General features: G+C 47.3%; 1 protein-coding gene across 1 annotated transcript in view; it reads right to left on the reverse strand.

Annotated features, from left to right (window-relative positions):
* The window catches only part of SMC1B (structural maintenance of chromosomes 1B), a 1,336,696-nt gene that overhangs the window by 363,512 nt on the left and 947,031 nt on the right, over nucleotides 1-26,153 (reverse strand). Inside the window, exon 19 of the mRNA XM_030213853.1 lies at nucleotides 1,250-1,348. Coding sequence (XP_030069713.1) covers nucleotides 1,250-1,348 — 99 coding nt within the window. The remainder of the gene's footprint in view (nucleotides 1-1,249; nucleotides 1,349-26,153) is intronic.

Genomic DNA, 26,153 nt, shown 5'->3' on the forward strand with positions numbered 1-26,153 from the left:
CGGGTAGATGTGAAGCGTCTGTTTACGCTTTCCAAAAATACTAGGACTAGGGGGCATGCGATGAAGCTACAATGTAGTACATTTAAAACGAATCGGAGAAAATGTTTCTTCACTTAACGTGTAATTAAGTCTGGAATTCGTTGCCAGAGAATGTGGTAAAGGAAGTTAGCGGAGATTTAAAAAGGTTTGGACGGCTTCCTAAAGGAAAAGTCCATAGACCATTATTAAATGGACTGGGGAAAATCCACTATTTCTGGGATAAGCAATATAAAATGTTTTGTACTTTTTTGGGATCTTGCCAGGCATTTGTGACCTGGATTGGCCACTGTTGGAAACAGGATGCTGGGCTTGATGGACCTTTGGTCTTTCCCAGTATGACATTACTTATGTACTATGTTCTCAAGAAAAGACTGAAACCAAATCAAAACAGAATTGGCCAAACCAAAGTTTTCCAATCTCCTAAGCAATACTTGATGGTCAATTATATCAAATGCGCCCAAGACATTTTTCTCCATCATCATGTCAACACTAACAAAGTTTCCATGTTATGCTTTGGTCTGAATGCAAACTGAAGCAAGTCCAAAATATTGTATCAATATAATCCTGAAGCTGCTGCAATACCACTTTTTCTAAAATCTTTGCCAAGAATGGGATGGAAGACACTGGATGATAATTAGTTGGAATATGCACATCCAATTACTTTTTAATAGTAGAGTGATGCTCTCTTTAAAATAGCAGGAAGCAGAAGGGCATGGAAAACAGAAAAAAATGAAACTTCCAAGCTGAAAGATTCACTTCAGACACTGGTACAGCTAATTTAATAGCAGTGTGAGCAATTACTACACGTGCTCAAAGATGGATTAGAAAGCTCTGCAAATCAGAGGACTTATATGTGCAAGTTTATTACTCGTTTGTTTTCATAGAACAAGTTTTGTAGAAATTAATCTTGCTTGTTTTCAAAGAACAATCTTTGTAGAAACATGCCAGTGAACGCCCCAAATTCTTACAAGGCTGTAATAAATCTGAATCTAACAGCATGGATTCCAGAAGATGTCTTGCTGTAGGTATACCTTAAAGAAAAGGCAAAGATACAAAGAGGTTCTCTTTTTACTTTGACACCTTCTATTTCTAAATTTTTCTCTGTTCCAGAAAACAAGAACCAAATCACATACTATACGCAGGTATGCCTAAAAATGCAGCTTAACACCTGGTATTGTACAGAGAAATTAAGTACCACACAATTCTTTACCTTTAGTTCCTCTGTCAGGCTGCTGTAATCTATCTCAAGATTCCTTTCTCTTTCATAAATATCAGCAGTAGTTTGAGTGCTTTCCACATCAGCTCGCAACTAAAAAACAAAACAAAACAAAAAAAAAACCAACTTTACATCTGAATTCAGTTTTTGCCAAGAAGCATTACTATTTTCCATGCATACAAAATAGCAATACATCTGGATTAGTGAATGCTGTCATACACTCAGAAGCAACCTGGACTTGATGGACATTTGATCTCCTTTCAGTTTTACCAGCTATCTGTGCTATTTTTGTACATCTACAAGGAGGATTTTCCTACTTTGCTTCTCCAAAGTAGGAAGACAACACTTAATTTTCAATAAAGAAAAGATGCTATTGTATCGGGATGTAATGAATATTGGCAGATATTGTAGTTAAGTGGTTTTAGAATTAATAAACAGAGTTTTAGCTGGACATGTTGATGTTGCTAGCTTCCTAGAAAAATATTGACATTTAGCTAGCTTGACTTGCCTATTATAATGATCTGGAAATGGGAAAAATGAGTGAGATGATTAAATTTACAGACAACATAAAACTATTCAAATGCGGATTGTGAAAAATTGCAGGAAGACTGTAGGAAGTTGGAAGACTGGGCATGCAAATGGTAGATGAGATTTAATGTGGAGAAGTGCAAAGTGATGCACATTGGGAAGAATAATTCAAATCATAGTTATTTGATGTTAGGTTCCACCCTAGGAGTCAGCACCCAAGAAAAAGATCTGTCATCATGAACAATACACTGGTGTGGCGATGGCCAAAAAAGCAAACAGAATGCTAGGAATTATTAGGAAAGGGATAGAAAATAAGACAAAGATTATTATAATGCCTCTTTATTGCTCCATGATGCGACCACGCCTGTGCGCAATTCTGGTCACCGTACCTTAAAAAAAGATATAGCAGAAGTAGAAAAGGTTTAAAGAAGGCTTAAGGTGATGGAACTCTTTTCATATGAGGAAAGGCTTAGGAAGTTAGAGCATTTCAGTTTGGAAAATAGACAGCTGAGAGGGGATATGATTGAAGTTATTTTCCTATTTTAATTGGCGTTCTATTTAGATTTTTTCTTTATTATTTTATAAATATTCATTCATTCAAGTATTTATATACTGCTTAGTCTATACTCTGCTATTGAGATAGTCATGAGGAATATGAAAAACCACTCTAACTTGTCTGACAAATACCAAGTGCTTTTAAACTATTAAACTACTGAGTGGTATAGAACAGGTAAACATAAATTGATTTTTTACTGTTTCAAAAAGTACAAAGACTAGGGAGACACTCGAGGAAGTTACATGTTACTACTTTTAAAACGAAGAGCAGGAAATATTTTTTCACAACGAATAGTTAAGCTCTTCAACGCATTGCCAGAGGATGTGGTATCAGCGGTTAGTATATCTAGGATTAAAAAAAGGTATGAACAAGTTCCTGGAGAAAAAGTCTATAGTCTGCTATTGAGATAGCCATGGGGAAAGCCACTGCTTGTCCCTGGGATCAGCAGCATGAATCTTACTACTATTTGGGATTCTGCCAGGTACTTGTGACCACTGTTGGAAACAGGATACTGGGCTAGATAGTCCATTGGTGTGACCCAGTATGGCTATTTTTATGTTCACCTAAAACATACCTGAGCTACATAGCCTCCAGATAGCCACCTGAAAGGCTAATGCAGAAACTTCAAATGCTTGCTTCAAAAAAGGCTCCCATCCTGCGCTCCTTGGGATCTTCCAATGCTGCACCCCTCCTCAACTGAGATAGTAGTCTTCCGGGACGGTGTAAAAACCGGATACAGCGGGATCCTCAGGATCTTCCCGGATTCGATCGCCAACATTTAAAAACGTCATTTTTCTTTTGGTAGTCGTATACATATGAACATTTTACATGTAACCTCCTAATGTTTTTTTTGATTTCTCTGTGTATGGTATTTAACTCAGGACATTAATCATTATTCTCCCTGACCCTCCCATTTGCGCACAATCTCGGCACAGTATAAGACATCACAAGAAGAAAATATAAGGAAAGCAGTGGACTGCATTTAGGGCTATTTGCCCATTTAGTTATGTTTAAATGAAAGAGATCTGCATGAAACAAAAAATTTATTTTTATTTGGAGTTATAAAACCACTTGCTCCTGAAACATGTTCCAAAACATAATAATCCATTTGTGTATGTAAAAGGCAAACTTCTACAAAACAGATGAAACTCATTAAAAGGAGAGTTTAATTCTACTTCAATTTAATGTCTATATATTCCATCGTCTTTATGAACACCAGGCTTTACAAGGCAGATTACAGCCACTTAAGATGAACCGATCAGGAAAAAGAATATTCTCACTGAAATCTGCCATCTGTATGATATAGAACAATGAATAAAAATTAGCACAACGTAAGTCCAAGGAAGACTGTGCTCTTGCAGTCCAGATGGTACTGCTTTGAGTTGCTGTTTTCGAAAGGGGGACGGTGTAAAAACCGGATCCAACTCGTATTTCCGTCCCGAAAGGGGGACGGGGGACGGTGTAAAAACCGGATACAGCGGGATCCGGGGGACGGTGTAAAAACCGGATACGATACAGCGGGATCCTCAGGATCTTCCCGGATTCGATCCGTCCCGAAAGGGGGACGGTGTAAAAACCGGATCCAGTCCAGATGGTACTGCTTTGAGTTGCTGTTTTCGAAAGGGGGACGGTGTAAAAACCGGATCCAAAGGGGGACGGTGTAAAAACCGGATCCAACTCGTATTTCCGCTTCGCAGCGATCGCAGCGATGCGACTGGTGATCGCTGCGGCCGTCAAAACAACGGAGCGCCCGTCAAAACAAATAACCGCTTAAGGTAGTACTTAGATCCGGAGGATCCCGAGGATCCCGCAGATCTGGCTTTTACACCGTCCCGTAGTCTTCCTCATCTGTTATTTTTCTGGGTTGTGAGTCCTTGGTCATATTAAACTACGATAGAATGGTCTCAGGCCAACCAGGCAAAGGGAGCCGTATAGCTTAAGGGTCAGGAGAAGACGACCAGAAGACAGGTGTACTTAGGGTAACTCAGGAAACAAGACCACAGACTCCCAGAATGGCACAGGTGGCTACACAGGGATGTATTCCCAGAGCAAAGCAGATGGCTAGTCAGAGGTTCACACAGGTACAGGGCAAAGTGTAACTGGAACCCACTCATACGCAGAAGTGGCAAGCTTCTCAGGAACCAACACAGACAAAAGACAGTGCAGCTTGAACCCACAAAGGCAAACAGTGTAGTTGGAGAATGAAGGCGTCTCAGGATAAACAGAACTGGAAGTGCAGAGGGCGGCTAACAATGCAAAAGCGCCAAAGCCAAAGGAAGAGGGGTTTAGGGCTCCGTAGGCGCGCCTGACGTCACAGCAGGACGTCCATGCAGGCACTCGCCCCCGCGGGGCTCGACAACGCTCCCAGTGGCGCTGGAGGACGGATTCCTCCCATAGCCCGAAAGTTGCGAAGTGTGCCGGAAGTCACGGTAAGACCGTGACAGCATCACAGCTGAAACAACCGCATATAGAAGTTGCTTACCTGTAACGGTAGTTCTCCTTGGACAGATGATCTTGCAGCCACACAAGTGAAGTTACTCCCCCATGACGTAACGGACCCGGACATATAGCAAAGCTTAAAGCTTTAATTGAAACGCAGTTTACTACGCCTGCGTGCAGCTTCCCGCCATATCTCCCCCCCATAACCCCTCAGAAGTCACCGCCCCTTTCCAGTTTGGTAAAAAAGCTAGCGGCAACTTAAGGGAGGGTTGGGAGGGATTGTGTGGCTGCAAGATCATCTGTCCAAGGAGAACTACCGTTACAGGTAAGCAACTTCTATTTCTCCCTGGACAGATTTCTCTTGCAGCCACACAAGTGAAGATTCCCCAACTCCACAGGTAACAGGTGAACAAGACGCCCCTGCGGGCATACATGGTACTGTAAAAGGAACAGAAGAAAAAAGGTAAAACTGGTACCTGTGAGAGGAGGAGGTGGTAGTTGACGCCTCAGGACACAGAAGACAGGACCGCCTGGCCGAACGCCGCATCAGTAGCTGAAGCGGTATCCAGGCAGTAATGTTTCACAAAAGTGTGCACAGTGGACCACGTAGCTGCTCTGCAAATATCCTGCAGGGAAGTTCGTTGCAGATGAGCTTTCGTGGCCGCCATGGCCCTCAGATTATGAGCTGTAACATGCGGAATCTGTGAGGGAGTGGCTGCGGCGAGCTGGTAGCATAAGGTGATACAGTTCGCAATCCACTGGGATAGAGTCCCCTTGGTTACCGGCCTTGAGCAGTGAGGGGAGCGGAGTGAAAGGAATAATTGAGAAGGCCTATTGGTGCCTTTAGTTCTATTCAAGTAGATGGTAAGGGCTCTCAGGCAATCCAGCGTATGAAATCTCTTATGGTCCTCGGAAACATGTGGAGGAGGAAAGAAGGTAGGCAGCATGATGATTTGATTGAGATGGGAAGGTGAGACCACCTTCGGTAGAAACTTCGGATGAGTACGGAGCACAGCCTTATCGTGTAATAGTTGAGTATAGGGTGGATAGTGGACGAGAGCCTGGATTTCGCCGATGCGCCGTGCCGAAGTCAACGTGATCAAGAACAGTGTTTTCCAAGTGAGATATTTGAGGTCGGTAGACTGAAGTGGCTCAAATGGAGAGGCTGTGAGTGCATTGAGTACTAGGTTAAGGTCCCATGCCTGAGTTGGAGGGCGAATGGGAGGATAGAGATGCATGAGTCCTTTGAGAAAACGTTTCACCACAGGGTGCTGCATGAGGGATAAGTCATCCACCGGGTCATGGAACACCGAGAGAGCTGAGAGATGGAGCCGGATGGAGGAGTAAGACAGCTGTGACTCTGAAAGATGGAGCAGGTAATCCAAGACGCGGGAGAGAGAAGCGTTGGCAGGGTGGAGGTGATGGCCGGAACACCAGCTAGAGAAACGCTGCCATTTTGCATTGTAAGATTTGAGAGTAGAGTCCTTCCTGGACGCGAGGAGGACCCTCAGCACTCCGTGTGAGAACATCAGGCTGGAGTGGGGCTGATCCGCCAGGCCATGAGGCGGAGGGATGCGAGGTTTGGGTGCAGAAGACTGCCCTGCTGCTGTGTGAGAAGGTCCGGTTCCAGCGGCAGCGGAAGTGGAGGGCATGTCGTGAGGTTCAGGAGAGCCGTGAACCAGGCTTGTCTCGGCCAGTACGGAGCTATTAACAACAGAGATGCTCCGTCTGACTTGGCCTTTTGGATTGTCTTGGAGATGAGAGGGATTGGAGGAAATGCATAGAGGAGGCCTTCTGTCCACGGAATGTGAAAGGCATCTTCTGCCAGTCTGCGCTGACTGGGAAACTTGGAGCAGAATCTGCGACACTTGGCGTTGAGTGGGGATGCGAAGAGATCGACGAGAGGGTGACCCCACTTGTCGAACAGATCTTGCGTAACAGTGGTCTTGAGTGACCACTCGTGCGGTTGTAGTTTCCTGCTGAGTGAGTCTGCCAAGGTATTCTGCACTCCGGGCAGGTAGGAGGCTGAAATGGTGGACCGAAGCTTCAGGACCACCTGCCAGAGATGTAGAGCTTCCCGGCACAGCTGTCGGGAGCCGGTGCCGCCTTGCTTGTTGACATAGTACATGGCCACCTGATTGTCTGTCTGCACATGAATCCGCTGTTGCGAGAGGTGTGGCTGAAAAGCTTGAAGCGCTAATCTGATGGCTCGCAACTCTAGCAGGTTGATACTGTATGTCATTTCTTTGGGCGTCCAAAGTCCTTGAGTCATGTAGGAGCCCAGATGCGCTCCCCACCCTTGCTTGGAGGCGTCGGTTGTTAGATAAACGGACGGCAGGGGAGGCCGGAAGGGCATACCCTGGAGGAGATGGGGGGCGTGGGCCCACCATTGCAGCGAGGTCTTTAGACTGTGAGAGAGCGGTATCTTTGCAGATAGCGGTTGAAGAGCTTGGATCCACTTGTCCCGGAGGTGCCACTGTAGGGGTCTCATATGGAGCCTGGCTAGCGGAAGTACTGGAATGGTAGCTGCCATGTGGCCCAGAAGCACGAGTAACGTTCGGGCAGAGGTGACTGAGACCTGGGTTAGGTGGGCGATGAGGATGGAAATCCGTGTGGCCCTGTTGAGGGGCAAAAACGCTAACATCTGCGGGGTCTGGAGGACCGCTCCTATGAACTCGAGATGTTGCGTGGGAATGAGGTGAGATTTGTCCAAGTTGATGAGGAATCCCAGAGTCTGGAGAAGTGAGGTGACCTTGTCTAGAGAGTGGAGGGCCTCCTGAGCAGTTGGCGACGCGATGAGCCAGTCGTCGAGGTAAGGGAAGATCGTGACCCTTTGCTGGCGAAGGTGAGCGATGATGGTGATGACACATTTTGTGAACACTCGTGGTGCTGAGGAGAGGCCGAAGGGAAGGACTCGGAATTGATAGTGGTGAGAGTGGACTTGAAAACGCAGGTAACTTCTGGACGCTGGGTGGATTGGGATGTGGAGATATGCATCCTGCAGGTCCAGGGACACGAGCCATGCGTTCTGATCGAGCAGTGGCAGAATCATTTGGAGAGTCGTCATGCGGAACTTTTCTTTTTTTTAGAAATTTGTTCAGGGAGCGTAAGTCCAGAATAGAACGCAAACCGCCGTTCTTCTTCTGAATAAGAAAGAACCTGGAATAAAATCCTGTATTCTGGGAACATTCTGGTACCGGTTCGATTGCCCTGATGCGCAGGAGGCGGGAAATCTCGTCGTGAAGTAGGTGGACGTGAGACGAAGGAACCTGTGAAGTGACTATGCGGGGGAGAGGTGGGGGGGTCGTAAAGTGAAGTAGGTACCCCTGGTTGACAATGGAGAGGACCCACTTGTCTGATGTTATAGGGGGCCAATGAGGGGCAAAAAACTGAAGACGACCTCCCACCGGTAGCTGCATAGCCATCTGCTTGTCAAAAAGAGGATAAGGGTTTGGGCGCCGTTGAGGGCGCTGGTTTGGATGTCCTTCGCTCACGATATGCTTTCTTAGACTGCTGAGGTCTATGTTGCTTGTTGTTAAACCTGTAGTTTGTGTTGTATTTATTGAAGGGGTATTGTCGCCGAGGTTGATACCTCCTCTTAGGCGTGCCATAGGACGAGCGATGAAAGGAGGACCTGGGCTGATTGATGTTGTCCTCTTCCAAGGTGTCCAGAGTGGTGCAATCTTGTTTGATGTTGTCGATGATATCCTTAACTCCGTCACCAAACAGGTTATCCCCTGTGCAGGGAGCATCAGCCACTCTGTTATGAACGTCCTCCCTTAGGCCGGATGCTTTTAGCCACGCTAACCGGCGTGTGGAAAGGCCTACCGCGGCCCCTCGAACCGACGTGTCATATGAGTCGTGGGCGGCTCTAATTAGATTGGTGGTGGATTCTTCCAGATTTTGAAGCAGTGGCCGGAATTGAGGTTGTAGCGTCGCAGGGAGGGAATCCAGTGCTCGTGAGAAGTTGTCTAGTATGGTGAATTGGTAGTCGGTGTAATGGAAGATGTGAAGCCCTATGCGGGCATTGAGCATGGAGCTTTGATACATCTTCTTACCCATGAGATCCATGAGCTTCATGTCTTTCGTTGGTGGAAAATTTGAATGGTCTCGTGAGCTTTTGTGTTTACGCATGGCGGACTGGACCACTATGGAGTGGTGAGATAGTTGTGGTTTACCGAAGCCCCAAGTATCCTGGACTTTGTATTTTGTATCCAAACTCTTCTTGGTGGGGAGAGATGTTAATGGGGTAGACCACACTAACTTGTGCTGGTCCGCCAACACTTCGTGCAAAGGCAACGCGATAATGTCTTTCGGTGCCTCCTTATAGCGCAGAGCCTGTAATTTTTTGGATCGGGGATCCGGTTGAGAAGAGGAGGAAATATCCAAGGCTGATGCCAATTTCAGGAGAAATTTTGGATAGGAAGTATCCTCTGGTTGAGATGATTTAGATGGTAGCGGGGGAGAGGGGTCAGAAGGTAGACCCGGAGAGCCCGCGAGGAGATCGGAGTGGGCGTCAGGAGAGGATGATCTGGAGCATCTCTGAGATGGGGGTGGGGAAGAGCCAGAGTCTGAAAAATTGTCTGCAGCCAGAGAGTCTGAAAAGGACTCGGAGCGTGAGCGCTGCCGAGGGGCCGGTCGATCCGGGGGCGAAAACCCTGCCGCCGCCGGACGTGGTGGCTGCTGGCTGGTCGTGGGGTGCTGTTGAGCTGAGAGATTGTGATTAGCCAAAAAAGCACGCAGCAGATGGAGAATATCCTGGTTTGATTGGGACAGTGGCATAGAGGAGAAATCCGCAGGAGAGACTGCTGTCTGAACTCCTGAATGGTGGTGAGGAGAGAGTATCGCCTGTTTGTCCTGTGGAGAGAGAGGCATTGCCTGAGCCAGAGCAGGAGGAGAGGTGTCAGAGAAGTGCTTTGTAGCAGTCTGCAACTCAGGAGGGGAGGAGTAACCCTGATGGAGTGAAGCAGGGGAGGAGCTGTGGCTGTGATGCACAGGGTGGGCGGAGCCAGCCGTGTGATGCGATGAGTGGGAGGAGCCAGCTTTGTGACGCGAGTGGGAGGAGTCCTGACGGTGCCGATGAGCAGAGGAGGAGCTGCTTCGGTGCCGATGTGCAGGGGAAAGGCTGCTTTGGTGCCTATGGCCAGGGGAAAGGCTCTCCCGGTGCCGAATTTGATCAGAGGCACTCTCCCGGTGCCGAGGATGCAGTGGGGAAGAGGTGCTGCGGTGCCCAGAACGACCATGCTGGTTTTTCTCAGCAGATGGTGCTTGCTGGGGTTGAGTCTGAGCACCGACAACCAGTTGGAGTTGTGGTGGCAGAGAGTTGCCTTTTGCTAGGCAAGGCACTCTCCGGGGGTTCCTCACAGTGCCGTTTTTTACTCTTGGCTTTCTTACCCGACTGCTGAGGTAAGTCCTGTACTGCTTTCAGTTTCAAATGTCTTATCTGCCTCGTCCGAGGGAGCATGGCTGCACATTTTTCACAGCTGGAGTCTAAGTGCGTCGTGCCTAGGCAGTGGACGCACAGGTCATGCGGGTCTGTGAGGGACATTTTATTGGTACAGCGTGAGCAGCTTTTAAATCCATGTTTCTTCGCCGACATGGTCGGGAAGAGGAGGGCTGCTAAATTAAATTGTTTGAGAATTTTTGAGAGAAAGAGAGATTAGAAAAATAACAAAAGAAAAAAATAAACGCGAGAGCTGCACTAACGATTTATCAACGGGTCTGACCGCCAGAGCGGGAAGAATAAAACTGGAAAGGGGCGGTGACTTCTGAGGGGTTATGGGGGGGAGATATGGCGGGAAGCTGCACGCAGGCGTAGTAAACTGCGTTTCAATTAAAGCTTTAAGCTTTGCTATATGTCCGGGTCCGTTACGTCATGGGGGAGTAACTTCACTTGTGTGGCTGCAAGAGAAATCTATCCAGGGAGAACTACCTTAGGCAGGCTGAATCTTTCAGATTGCTGAGACATCACTGGGAAAAGCCTACACTTAACACAAAAAAATTGGCATCTAGAACCTCAACATTCCACAGAAATAGATGATCTCTCCTCTGAATGATAGGGAACACCTTGGAAGACTTTCTGATACCAACAAAAAAGGGGATTCTGGGAACCAGAACTAGGCTTATCTATTGAAATCTTAAGAGTGGACAAAATCTAGGAACACAATATAGTCAAGTTCTCCTTACCAAAGATACAGAAGGGAAGGATCCCCTCCTGGTGCAACTCCATCCCCCTCAGAGAGGGGTAATGTCCAAGTTTTTTTTAGTTGTTACCCGCATTGAACCTGTTAAAGGTAGTTGTGGGATATAAGAGGCAGAATAAGATAAGATGAGAAGATGTAGACCTTTAGTCCAAACTGCAGCTCTGTCAAATTTAAATCCAGCTCCGCCTTTACTCTAGAGATTACAGAAAGCCTACCATCTTCTACCCTTTCTAACCTGGGCCAGTTAACAGCTACAGTAAGAGAAGAAGCAGGGACATTAGGTAGAGCAAAAAGAGAAAAGAGTTCATCTCTGCCTATACAAAAGGTTATGTGAAACAAGAGAATAACTTCAGGTAAGAAATTTTGAGCAAAACCTAAATCCTGCAATCTACCTGGAAGAGAAGGATCTGTCATTGCAAGTGATATGGGAGACAACTGAGGAAGTATCACAGTTGTCCGAAGAAGTGAGCCCTAAGGCTAGTCCGAGAACCAGCAGTCAACAAACCCAATGCTTCACCTGCAGTGACCACCATTCCCCAGCAGTTGAGCCCCTGGGTTCAGGCAGCCAACAGGACTTAGGAGTCGGGCGGGAGAGAAAGGAGCTCAGGCTCGGACAGGAGGAAAAAGCAAGGTGAGACCTAAGAAGGAGTCAGGGCAGGCAACATACTCGCAGTAGTCGGGTCCAGGCAGGACAGGCGGCGTTCCAGCAGTGGTCAGGTCCAGGTAGTTAACAAGAGAAGAAACGCACCAGTACAACCAACCAGGAAGTAGCCGAGGCAAGGAGGAAAAGTAAGGTTCCTGGTTTTAAACTAAAGGCGTCTGACGTCACAGTAGGTGCACCCAAACTGTAGGCACGTCCAGATGTAGACACGCCCAGACATAGACATGCCCAGAGTGTAGGCGCGCCCAGACTGTAGACGCTCAGGAAGAAAGGAATCAGCAGCATCGTGGGCGTGAGCATCTGGCCCCGCGCTTGACAGACCAGGTTTGTGACAGGAAATTCAACTCTGGAAGCAACTGCCACGCATGCTGAAAATATAGCATTGGTTACCGCCAAAACTAGATCTGCTGCTGCTTGAGATTTATTAACCGTCTTTATGACCAGATTCACCCAGGGTGGTGTACAGCGGGTACAGTTTAACATAAAACTTACAATTTTGTTAGGAGCATAACAATAGTAAAAATGACCAAATGTAATATAAATACAATAAATGAGAAACTTGAAAACAGCACATTAAAACCTAGTAATAGGACTACCATGAAACAGTATCAAAAATATACACATTTAACAACATTGAAATTCAAATAACAGAGATATAATACAATGTCAGCATAATACTAATGAAACACCTAATAAGCATGCATTAGAACATTCAAATAACATAGATATGATGCTAATGCTTTTCTACAATACAGCTTACCAAGCAGCCAAGGGTCCAAGTACATATATATAGATAGGGACAAGAGTCAGTTGGGATAAATTGGTGGCTACACTCATGGCAAGTTATTTACACAGTTATACGAAGGAAATTGCTGATCTGCTGTTAGAAAAATGTAACCTGTCGTTAAAATCATCTGTAGTACCTGAAGATTGGCGGGTGGTCAATGTGACGCCGATTTTAAAAAAGGGTTCTAAGGGTGATCATGGAAAGTATAGACCAGTAAGCCTGACGTCGGTGCCAGGCAAAATAGAGGAAACTATTATAAAGAATAAAATTACAGAGCACATTGACAAATGTGGTTTAATGGGACAGAGTCCGCATGGGTTCAGCCGAGGGAAGTCTTGCCTCACTAATTTGCTTCATTTCTTTGAAGGTGTGAATAAACATGTGGCTAAAGGTGAGCCGGTTGATCCAGTGTATCTAGATTTTCAGAAAGCTTTTGATAAAGTTCCTCATGAGAGACTCCTGAGAAAATTAAAGAGTCATGGGATAGGAGGCAAAGTTCTGGTGTGGATTAGGAATTGGTTGTTGGACAGAGGGTAGGGTTGAATAGTAATTTCTCTCAGTGGAACAGGGTGAACAGTGTAGTACCGCAGGCATCTGTGCTGGGACCAGTTATATTTAACATATTTATAAATGACATGGAAATTGGAACGAGTGAGGTGATGAAATTTGCAGACAAAGCTATTCAAGGTTGTTGAAACACGTGTGGACTGTGAAATACTGCTGGAAGACTGGGCATCCAAATAGCAGATGAAATACATGTGGACAAATGCAAGGTGATGCACATTGTAAAGAATAATCCGAATCATAGTTACATGATGCTAGGGTCCACCTTGGGAGTCAGCATTCAAGAAAAAGATCTAGGTATCGTTGTAGATAATATGCTGAAATCTTCTGCTCAGTGTGCAGTGGTGGCCAAGGAAGCAAACAGGTTGCTGGGAATTATTGGGAAGGGGATGGTGAATAAGACCGAGAGTACTATAAAGCCTTTGTATCACTCTATGGTGCGTCTGCACCTTGAGTATTGCATTCAGTTCTGGTTGCCGTATCTCAAAAAAGATACGATAGAATTAGAAAAGGTTCAAAGAGGAGCGACCAAAATGATAAACGAGATGGAACTAATTTTGTATGAGGAAAGGCTAAAGAGATTAGGGCTCTTCAGCTTGGGTGTGGGGAGATATGATTGAGGTCTACAAAATCCTGATTGGTGTAAAATGAGTAGAAGTAAATTGATTTTTTACTCGTTCTAAAAGTACAAAGACTAGGGACAGTCAAGGAAGTTACATGGAAATACTTTTAAAACAAATAGGAGGACATATTTTTTCACTCAATGAATAGTTAAACTCTGGAACTCTTTGCCGGAGGATGTGGTAACAGTGGTTAGCATATCTGGGTTTAAAAAAGGTTTGGACAAATTCCTGGAGGAAAAGTCTATAGTCTGCTATTGAGAAAGACATGGGGAAGCAACTGCTTGCCTTGGGATTTGCAGTATGGAATGTTGCCACGATTTTGGTTTCTACCAGGTACTTGTGACCTGGCTTGGCCACTGTTTGGAAAACAGGATACTGGGCTAGATGGACCATTGGTCTGCCCTGTATGGCTACTCTTATGTTCTTATATGTAAGGAACTGGTTTAGATTACAGTGTGTGTAGCAAGCTAGTCCAGGTGCAGACTGGTGTCTAGTTAGTCACCCTATATATTAAAGGCTTGCGAGAACAGCCAGGTTTTCATCTGCTTCCAGTCTCAAGTTAGACGTAGCTCCTCTGGGAATAAATTCCAGAGCGTGGGGGCTACTCCTGAGAAAGCTCACTAGCAGGTATCACATCATACAATTTCTTTTGATGAGTGTACAGATAGTGATACTCCTTGAGAGGATATAGCGAAAGCTACATACCTGTAGAAAGTATTCTCCGAGGACAGCAGGCTGATTGTTCTCACTGATGGGTGACGTCCACGGCAGCCCCTTCAATTGGAGATCTTCTCTAGCAAAGACGTTTGCTAGCCCTCGCGCGCGACCCTCTTCCCGCCCGAACTCGCTTGTGTTCGTCAGTCCAGTAAATAGCAAAGACAAGGGAAGACACAACTCCAAAGGGAGGCGGGCAGGTTGGTGAGAACAATCAGCCTGCTGTCCTCGGAGAACACCTTCTACAGGTATGTAGCTTTCGCTTTCTCCGAGGACAAGCAGGCTGCTTGTTCTCACTGATGGGGTATCCCTAGCCCAAAACTCAAAACAACAACCATGGTCAACTGGGCCTCGCAATGGCGAGGACATAACTGAGATTGACCTAAACTTATTCAACTAACTGAGAGTGCAGCCTGGAACAGAATAAAAATGGGCCTAGGGGGGTGGAGTTGGATTCTAAACCCCGAACAGATCCTGCAGCACCGACTGCCCGAACCGACTGTCGCGTCGGGTATCCTGCTGGAGGCAGTAATGCGATGTGAATGTGTGGACAGATGACCACGTTGCAGCCTTGCAAATCTCTTCGATAGTGGCTGACTTCAAGTGGGCCACTGACGCTGCCATGGCTCTAACACTATGAGCCGTGACATGACCCTCAAGAGTCAGCCCAGACTGGGCATAAGCGAAGGAGATGCAATCTGCTAGCCAATTAGAAATGGTGCGTTTCCCGACAGACACTCCCCTCCTGTTGGGAACAAAAGAAACAAACATTTGGGAGGACTGTCTGTTGGGCTGTGTCCGCTCCAGATAGAAGGTCAATGCTCTCTTGCAGTCCAATGTGTGCAGTTGACGTTCAGCAGGGCGAGTATGAGGACAGGGAAAGAATGTTGGCAAGACAATTGACTGGTTCAGATGGAACTCCGACACCACCTTTGGCAAGAACTTAGGGTGTGTGCGGAGGACTACTCTATTATGATGAAATTTGGTATAAGGAGCATGAGCTACTAGGGCTTGAAGTTCACTGACTCTACAAGCTGAAGTGACTGCCACCAAGAAAATGACCTTCCAGGTCAAGTACTTCAGATGGCAGAAATCCAGTGGCTCGAAAGGGGGTTTCATCAGCTGGGTGAGAACGACATTGAGATCCCATGACACTGTAGGAGGTTTGATGGGGGGCTTTGACAAAAGCAAACCTCTCATGAATCGAACAACAAAAGGCTGTCCCGAGATCGGCTTACCTTCCACACTAATTGCACTAAGATGAACTCTTACACAGTTGGTCTTAAGACCAGACTCGGACAAGTGCAGAAGGTATTCAAGCAGGGTCTGTGTAGGACAAAAGCGAGGATCTAAGGCCTTGCTGTCACACCAGACGGCAAATCTCCGCCATAGAAAGAAGTAACTCTTCTTAGTGGAATCTTTCCTGGAAGCAAGCAAGACTCTGGAGACACCCTCTGAGAGACCCAAGGAGGCAAAATCTATGCTCTCAACATCCAGGCCATGAGAGCCAGAGAAGCACCCCCTCGTTTTGAGGGTCGGAAAACACTCCAATCTCTACGGTTCTTCGGAAGACAATTCCAGAAGAAGAGGGAACCATATCTGACGCGGCCAAAAGGGAGCGATCAGGATCATGGTACCTTGATCTTGCTTGAGTTTCAGCAAAGTCTTCCCCACCAAAGGTATTGGAGGATAAGTATACAGTAGGCCGTCCCCCCAATCCAGGAGAAAGGCATCCGACGCTAGTCTGCCATGGGCCTGAAGTCTGGAACAGAACTGAGGGACCTTGTGATTGACTTGAGTGGCAAAGAGATCCACCAAGGGGGTGCCCCACACTTGGAAGATCTCGCGTACTACTTGGGAATTGAGCGACCACTCGTGAGGTTGCATTATCCTGCTCAATCTGTCGGCCAGACTGTTGTTTACGCCTGCCAGATACGTGGCTTGAAGAAACATTCTGACGGCCTCCTGACACAGAGGGCGAGATCCGGTGCCCCCTGCTTGTTGATGTAGTACATGGCAACCTGATTGTCTGTCTGAATTTGAATAATTTGATGGGACAGCCGATCTCTGAAGGCCTTCAGAGCATTCCAGACCGCTCGTAACTCCAGGAGGTTGATCTGTAAACCTTTCTCCTGAAGGGACCAACTCCCTTGGGTGTGAAGTCCATTGACATGAGCTCCCCACCCCAGGAGAGACGCATCCGTCGTCAGCACCTTTTGAGGCTGAGGAATTTGGAAAGGACGTCCCAGGGTCAAATTTGACCGAATTGTCCACCAACGGAGGGACTGAAGAAAACTTGTGGACAGCAGGACTAGGTCCCCAGCAGCTTGGTACCACTGAGACGCTAGGGTCCATTGAGCTGATCTCATGTGGAGGCGGGCCATGGGAGTCACATGGACTGTGGAGGCCATGTGGCCGAGCAATCTCAACATCTGCCGAGCTATGATCTGCTGAGACGCTCATACCCAAGAAACAAGGGACAGAAGATTGTCGGCCCTCGCTTCCGGGAGGTAGGCAAGAGCTGTCTGAGAATCCAGCAGAGCCCCTATGAATTTGAGTTTCCGAACATGAAGAAGGTGGGACTTTGGATAATTTATCACAAACCCTAGTAGCTCCAGGAATCAAATAGTCATCTGCATGGACTGTAGAGCTCCTGCCTCCGAGGTGTTCTTCACCAGCCAATCATCGAGGTAAGGGAACACGTGCACTCCCAGTCTGCGTAGAGACGCTGCTACTACAGCCAGGCACTTTGTGAACACCCGGGGCGCAGAGGCGAGACCAAAGGGTAGTACACAATACTGAAAGTGCCGTGTTCCCAGACGAAATCGAAGATACTGCCTGTGGGCTGGCAGTATCAGGATATGAGTGTAAGCATCCTTAAAGTCCAGAGAGCATAGCCAATCGTTTTCCTGAATCATGGGAAGAAGGGTGCCCAGGGAAAGCATCCTGAACTTTCCTCGGACCAGATATTTGTTCAGGGCCCTTAGGTCTAGGATGGGACGCATCCCCCCTGTTTACTTTTCCACAAGGAAGTACCTGGAATAGAATCCCAGCCCTTCCTGCCCCGGTGGCACGGGCTCGACCGCATTGGCGCTGAGAAGGGCGGAGAGTTCCTCTGCAAGTACCTGCTTGTGCTGGAAGCTGAAGGATTGAGCTCCCAGTGGGCAATTTGGAGGCTTGGAAACCAAATTGAGGGAGTATCCTAGCCGGACTATTTGAAGAACCCACTGGTCGGAGGTTATGAGAGGCCACCTTTGGTGAAAAAATTTTAACCTCCCCCCGACTGGCAGATCGTCCGGCACAGACACTTTGATTTCGGCTATGCTCTGCTGGAGCCAGTAAAAAAGCCCGTCCCTTGCTTTTGCTGGGGAGCCGCAGGGGCCTGCTGAGTCACACGCTGTTGACGAGAACGAGCGCGCTGGGGCTTGGCCTGGGGCTTGGCCTGGGCCTATTAGAAGAATAGGTAACAGTCCTTCTTCCGCCATAAAAACGTCTACCAGTTGAGGTAGATGCTGAAGGTGCCCGGCGGGAGAATTTGTCGAATGCGGTGTCCCGCTGATGGAGCTGCTCTACCACCTGTTCGACTTTTTCACCAAAAATATTATCCTCCCGGCAAGGAGAATTCGCAATCTGCTGCTGAATCCTATTTTCTAGGTCAGAGGCACGCAGCCATGAGAGTCTGCGCATCACCACACCTTGAGCAGCGGACCTCGACGCGACATCAAAAATGTCATAAACACCCCTGGCCAGGAATTTACGACACACCTTCAGCTGCCTGACCACCTGCTGAAAAAGCTTGGCTTGCTCAGAAGGGAGCTTATCCACCGCCAACTGCCGCACATTGTTCTGCATATGAATGCTTGTGTAGAGCTGGTAAGATTGGATTTTGGCTACGAGCATTGAGGAATGGTAGGCCTTCCTCCCAAAACAATCCAAGGTTTTAGAGTCTCTGCCCAGGGGCGCCGAAGCATACTCTCTAGAACTCTTGACCTTCTTAAAGGCCAGATCCACAACCCCAGAGTCGTAAGGCAACTGAGCCCGCATCAGCTCAGGGTCTCCATGGATCCGATACTGGGACTCGATCTTCTTGGGAATGTGGGGATTAGTTAGCGGCTTCACCCAGTTCTCCAGCAGTGTCTTTTTGAAGACATGATGCATGGGTACTGTGGACGATTCCTTAGGTGGCAAAGGATAGTCCAAAAGCTCAAACATTTCAGCCCTTGGCTCATCCTCCGTAACCACAGGGAAGGGAATTGCCGTAGACATTTCCCGGACAAAAGCCGCGAAAGACAGACTCTCGGGAGGAGAAAGCTGTCTTTCAGGGGAGGGAGTGGGATCAGAAGGAAGACCGTCAGACTCCTCGTCTGAGAAATATCTGACGTCTTCCTCTGCCTCCCACGAGGCCTCACCATCGGTATTGGACACCAGTTCATGAACTTCTGTCCAAAGCCGTGCCCGCCTCGACTCCGTAGACACATGGCCACGGTGGGAACGTCGAGAAGTAGACTCCCGCATCGGCGGCGATGAAGCTCCCTCCATCGACGTCGTCGGGGAGTCTGCTTGGGAGGCAGCCGACGCGGGCACCGCAAGCGGTACCGGCATCGGAGACCTTACGATGGGCAAGGGGCCAGCCGTCGCCTCACTCGACGGCACTGGCGGCGCAAGCACCCCCGGTACCGGAGGAGAAGGCCGCAACAGCTCCTCCAGGATCCATGGAAGGATGGCCCGGAGGCTCTCGCTAAGAGGGGTTGTCGAGGAAGGCTGGGAGTCCGGTACAGGCGACGAACTCAGAATCTGTTCGGGGCGCGGAGGCGGTACTGGGCTGTCCAGGGTACAGTGCATCGACCCCTCCTGAATGGAGGGTGAGCGGTCCTCCCGGCGTCGATGCCTAGTGGGTGCCAACTCCCTCGGCGACCCAGAGCTCTCGGTACAACATCGGGAAGGTGACCGGTGCCGATGCTTCTTTGCCTTCACACGAAGCATGTCACCGGAACCTCCCGGTACTGACGAGGACGTCGAATCCAAGAGCCTCTTCCTCGGGGCCGGGTCCGAAGAAGGTCGATCCCGGGGGGGGGGGGGGGGGGGGGGGGCTGTACCGCAGGAGCCCTGGAGGCAGGGGGAGACCTACTTGAGGGCTCACCGCCACCAGCAGGGGAATAGACAGCCCTCACCTGCACCCCTGACGAAGAGGCACCCTCCGACGACATCAATACCAATGATGATCTCGGTACTGTAGACGCTGGAGCACCGGTCGATGACCTCAGTACCACAGACGTCGATGCACCAACCGATGACCTCGATACTGAGACCGTCGAAACACCAGGTGAGGCCCCGAACAAAACGTTCCACTGGGCCAATCTCACCGCCTGAGTTCTCTTTTTCAACAGACAACAGAGAGTACAGGCCTGAGGACGGTGCCCAGCCCCCAGACACTGAAGGCACGAAGCGTGCCTATCAGTGAGCGAGATAGCCCAGTTGCACTGGGTGCACTTCTTGAAGCCGCTGGGAGGCTTCGATGACATGGGCGGAAAAATCACGCCGGCGAAGTCAAAATCCGCGATGATGGCAAAGGCACCAAAAATAAGAAGGGAGAAAACCCGTACGAGCGGCCAACAGGGCCGCTTTCGAAAGCTAAAGGAAACTTGACGGGGGAAAAACAAACTCGAAATAAAGGTTTTTTTTTTTTTTTTTTTAGACAAACATAAGTACATAAGTACATAAGTACATAAGTAATGCCATACTGGGAAAAGACCAAGGGTCCATCGAGCCCAGCATCCTGTCCACGACAGCGGCCAATCCAGGCCAAGGGCACCTGGCAAGCTTCCCAAACGTACAAACATTCTATACATGTTATTCCTGGAATTTTGGATTTTTCCAAGTCCGTTTAGTAGCGGTTTATGGACTTGTCCTTTAGGAAACCGTCCAACCCCTTTTTAAACTCTGCTAAGCTAACCGCCTTCACCACTTTCTCCGGCAACGAATTCCAGAGTTTAATTACACGTTGGGTGAAGAAAAATTTTCTCCGATTTGTTTTAAATTTACTACACTGTAGTTTCATCGCATGCCCCCTAGTCCTAGTATTTTTGGAAAGCGTGAACAGACGCTTCACATCCACCTGTTCCACTCCACTCATTATTTTATATACCTCTATCATGTCTCCCCTCAGCCGTCTCTTCTCCAAGCTGTATAGCCCTAGCCTCCTTAGTCTTTCTTCATAGGGAAGTCGTCCCATCCCCGCTATCATTTTAGTTGCCCTTCGCTGCACCTTTTCCAATTCTACTATATCTTTCTTGAGATGCGGCGACCAGAATTGAACACAATACTCAAGGTGCGGTCGCACCATGGAGCGATACAACGGCATTATAACATCCTCACACCTGTTTTCCATACCTTTCCTAATAATACCCAACATTGTATTCGCTTTCTTAGCCGCAGCAGCACACTGAGCAGAAGGTTTCAGTGTGTTATCGACGACGACACCCAGATCCCTTTCTTGGTCCGTAACTCCTAACGTGGAACCTTGCATGACGTAGCTATAATTCGGGTTCTTTTTTCCCACATGCATCACCTTGCACTTGCTCACATTAAACATCATCTGCCATTTAGCCGCCCAGTCTCCCAGTCTCGTAAGGTCCTCTTGTAATTTTTCACAATCCTGTCGCGATTTAACGACTTTGAATAACTTTGTGTCATCAGCAAATTTAATTACCTCGCTAGTTACTCCCATCTCTAAATCAACGCGAGGAACTTTTGAAATCAAAAGAAGCCTTCCGAATCGGAAGAACGCGGCAAAAGCGCGAGGGTCTCCTCAGGGCACAGAACGACGAAAATCACAGCCGTCCTGAGTGCAGAAAAAAAGAAGACTGACGAACACGAGCGAGTTCGGGCAGGAAGACGGTCGGTCGCACCTGCGCGGTGTGCGTGCATGCGCGAAGGCTAGCAAACATCTTTGCTAGAGAAGATCTCCGATTGAAGGGGCTGTCGTGGACGTCACCCATCAGTGAGAACAAGCAGCCTGCTTGTCCTCGGAGAATAGAGGGCTACCCTGCACAAAGACTAACCTAGCAAAGAAAAATTAACAGAGTTATAAAATTAAATCTTTTCCAGAGCAGCCCTTTTTTTTTGTTTGGCCTGTAAAATAAGGCTTTTTTTTATCATTCATGATTTAATTTGAAGAATGCAAACTAGAAATTCTTTGTGAATTGTAGGAGCAATGAAAACTGTTATGAGCTGTGAGGGGTCTAAAAGGAGTTTAGTTCCGGTAGTGCCGAAACAGGGATAGGGGAGAAGTTTTCCCTTTAGATGAAGTGACTCTCCTTCACTAATTCCTTCTAGACAAAACGTTCACCCTCTAGTGGCCAAAGCGCCAGTGAAACCACTAGTTAGGGGAAGAAACTACCATCCCCAGAAACCACTGGGACACCAGCAGGACTCTCAGGAAATGGAGGGAGGAGTGAATGATTGGGAAATGAGTTCTGATCAAGGGAATGAGCAGCAGCTGGGGGAACCCAGGGCGGAGGAAGATATGGAATGGGATAAAGCGGAAGTAGGGGAAGAGGGGGAGGAGGAGTGCATGGTGGTCTCAGGTCTTGCTCAGACTCCAGCAAGAAAGGTAAAGGGTTTTGTGTCAGTATGGCCAAAACTGTGGACAGTTGGAGAAGAGAAAATAATACAGTGGGGAAGGAGCTGGTGGAGAAAGCTAACCCATTAACTATCTGAGGATAGAAGATAGTGCCTGTGAGGGTTATGCTACAATTGTGAACAAAGCCAGGATTTACTGCTTTGTGGTATTCTGAATTAAGATTGGTGTTGAGAAGGTGAATATGAACATAGTAACATAGTAGATGACGGCAGAAAAAGACCTGCATAGTCCATCCAGTCTGCCCAACAAGATAAACTCATATGTGTATACCTTACCTTGATTTGTACCTGCCTTTTTCAGGTCACAGACCGTACAAGTCTGCCCAGCAGTATTTCCCGCCTCCCAACCACCAGTCCCGCCCCCCATCACCGGCTCTGGCACAGACCGTATAAGTCTGCCCTCCACTATCCTCGCCTCCCAACCATCAACCTCTCTTCCCCCACCTGCTCCGCCACCCAATTTTGGCTAAGCTTCTGAGGATCCATTCCTACTGCACAGGATTCCTTTATGCATATCCCACGCATGTTTGAATTCCGTTACCGTTTTCACCTCCACCACCTCCCGCGGGAGGGCATTCCAAGCATCCACCACCCTCTCCGTGAAAAAATACTTCCTGACATCTTTTTTGAGTCTGCCCCCCTTCAATCTGATTTCATGTCCTCTCGTTCTACCGCCTTCCCATCTCCGGAAAAGATTTTTTTGTGGATTGATACCTTTCAAGTATTTGAACGTCTGTATCATATCACCCCTGTTCCTCCTTTCCTCCAGGGTATACATGTTCAGGTCAGCAAGTCTTTGCTCATACGTCTTGGAACGCAAAACCTGAAGCCTGTGAGGGTTATGCTACAATTGGGAACAAAGCCAGGATTTACTGCTTTGTGGTATTCTGAATTAAGATTGAACTGTGTTGAGAAGGTGAATACGAAAACCTGAACTGAATCTTTCATTGTTGGTGATGAAACCTAGTGAAGACTAAGGCTGTATTGAAGGAAAAGGTTCTGAGAAAATAAAACCTGTGTTTTCAAGAAACTATGAGAATGCTGAGTTTTTGTGTGACCCTGCCGTGAGCAGGAAAAGGATCAGGCCAGCTGGAGAGATCCCATACCTTGGAGGGAGACAGCTAAGCACGGTTAGCCCTGGCCCCCACATGGAAGGAGGACCCTGGTTACAGAGGACTATGCCCAGCTATCCATGTGACTATATGGACCTAAATGACATATATGGTTCTACATACATGGCACTATTCAGCATCAAGAACCTGATTGTAATATGTAAACTCAGACATTTCATTTATAAAGACTCCAAAACAATGCATACACATCAAGTCTAACAGAAGAATAACATTTGTTTACTGTACTTGGAAGCTGCTGCTAAGGTCACAATGTTCCAGGACAATCAAGCTGTTATCAGAATTGACGTCAATGCAGAACTTCTGGAGCCAGAGTGTCTGGTTAACATATATTTGCTTATGTTCTCAAAGGACAACAATTAAGTAGGCAGTACAGATAAGGCTCCTGATTTCTCTATAAAAGAGAGCTCTTATCAGAGACAGAGGCTGCTGTGCCAATATTATCCCTGAGGAGCAGCCCTGTGTTGGATTCACCGGAACATCTGGGGGGGGGGGGGGGGGACACGCTGATATCTGAAAGACTACATCAGATTATATGTGTGCCATGTATCACTGTATCAGTGCTGCGGGGTTTAGAGTGGCTCTTTGTACTTCAGTCTAGCTAGTGTTGTAGGAGGTGGAAGGCCTCCAATTATTTTAATATACAGAGTTAATTCCTCATATTTGGACAGGGAGAAATGGAGGTTTTTCTCTTTCCAAAAACAGGGGAAAGCTTGCTGGAATAGCAACACTCTCTACCCCCCCTCTCTTGCCAAGTCAGATGATTAAACCTGATTACCCACAATCTCTCTCATTGAGCAAGGTCAGGCCTCAGGGAATACTGCAGACAGAAGTCTTTCCCAGGTCTTTTGTATAAGGCTACTTCAAAAGCAAATGAGATTGACTTTATCTTGTAACAGTGAGGGAAATAACACTTGCAGAAGACTTCTTTCTCTGCCTAGAATAATTAGATCAAACACTATATCTCCCTGACAGACAGATCTCTGGAGCCTATAGCAATAGCTTTATGCCAGGCAGCAATAGTCCTATTACGCATCTCTTTGAACACAAGGAGATCTATGTTATGACATAAACACAGGGTCTGAGCTGACAGAGAGATGTAACACCTCTAAAGGGAAGCAGTTTTTAACTCTTGTCTTTAGAATAAGAATGACCTGGGCTGTCAGAAGGAAAAGTAATTAACTCTTGCCTCCTCTTTTTAGAATTAGAATATCTTGCCTCCTCTTTTTAGAATTAGAATAAAAATATGAATAGAAGAGATATAATATCCAAAAACATTTAGACAAGAGACCAACTGCATCTTCAAAGGGAATGTAAACAGATGCTATGTATTTTATTGATACTAGAGATCCTGACTGACTGTAAGATGCTAACTAAGGGGGTGAGACAATCCCTCCCCCTTGTGCTCCCTTCTTTTGTCTTGAAAGGGAAAAGAAACCCTATATAATACTTCTCTGCCAGATAGGAGGTGGTCAGTGTGCAGCGCTCTTGGCCTCATAGTAACATAGTAGATGACGGCAGAAAAAGACCTGCACGGTCCATCCAGTCTGCCCAACAAGATAAACTCATATGTGTATACCTTAACTTGATTCAGGGCACAGACCGTACAAGTTTGCCCAGCAGTATTTCCCGCCTCCCAACCACCAGTCCCGCCTCCCATCTCCAGCTCTGGCACAGAACGTATAAGTCTGCCCTCCACTATCCTCGCCTCCCAACTACCAACCTCTCTTCCCCCACCTGCTCCGCCACCCAATTTTGGCTAAGCTTCTGAGGATCCATTCCTACTGCACAGGATTCCTTTATGCACATCCCACGCATGTTTGAATTCCGTTACCGTTTTCACCTCCACCACCTCCCGCGGGAGGGCATTCCAAGCATCCACCACCTTCTCCGTGAAAAAATACTTCCTGACATCTTTTTTGAGTCTGCCCCCCTTCAATCTGATTTCATGTCCTCTTGTTCTACCGCCTTCCCATCTCCGGAAAAGATTTTTTTGCGGATTAATACCTTTCAAGTATTTGAACGTCTGTATCATATCACCCCTGTTCCTCCTTTCCTCCAGGGTATACATGTTCAGGTCAGCAAGTCTCTGCTCATACGTCTTGGAACGCAAATCCCATACCATTCTCGTAGCTTTTCTTTGCACCGCTTCCATTTTTTTAACATCCTTCGCGAGGTACGGCCTCCAAAACTGAACACAATACTCCAGGTGGGGCCTCACTAACGACTTGTACAGGGGCATCAACACTTCCTTTCTCATACCAGAGAACTGAGAGACTGCCCTGATCAACTTTCCATTGTAATTTCCATTTCTATATATGTTCTCATTTCTGTCATATTCTAGACTATTTCTATGACTATTTCTTATTATTTATCCTAAATCTCTGGATAAAGAATAAACTTGTGTTTTTCCCCAAAGGAAGCTTCCTTGGTTCTGTTCTTTGTTTTAAAGGCTTAATAAGCTGTCAGAGTTTCTTAAGGTACAGTTGAGAGGATTGTTTTGCATGAGTAGTGCGGGCTTGGTGGCGGCTCTGGAGTGCCGCACGAAAGGCGCTAACAAAGTGGTGTTTCTGCTCGGTTCTTCCGAAGACGGATCAACTTCCACCCGGCTTTTTCTGGACCAGAACCAGCCGTCTGCTAACAAGTGCACGTGTTGCAACGGCCAAAATCCAGAGAGTGGGCCTCGACAAGCAACTAACCAAGGGATGAAAGTGTTTGGATCTTAAGAAACGTAAGCAACCGGCGAGGCGCAACCGGTGGGCGAATAGTGATTGGCGAACGGTGAGAGAAGACAGCGTGGTAAGTACTTCATTTCATTTTGTGGGGATTGTCTTTGTATCCTTTTATTTGTGCTTTCTCTCTCTCTCTCTTCATTCTAAGACTTTAGATTAGAAACTGTTTAGTTGTAGTTATGCAGACTGCATTGGAGCAGGTTTCCACGGCAGTGCCGGCCTATAGAAATTAAATTTTAAAGTGCCACCAGAAATGGGTTAATGGAACTAAAAATCTGAGCATTAATTGGCCTCAGTCAGGAAGTTTTGACAAAGAAATT

Source organism: Microcaecilia unicolor, chromosome 9 (genome assembly GCF_901765095.1).
Source record: "Microcaecilia unicolor chromosome 9, aMicUni1.1, whole genome shotgun sequence".
Classification (NCBI taxonomy): domain Eukaryota; kingdom Metazoa; phylum Chordata; class Amphibia; order Gymnophiona; family Siphonopidae; genus Microcaecilia; species Microcaecilia unicolor.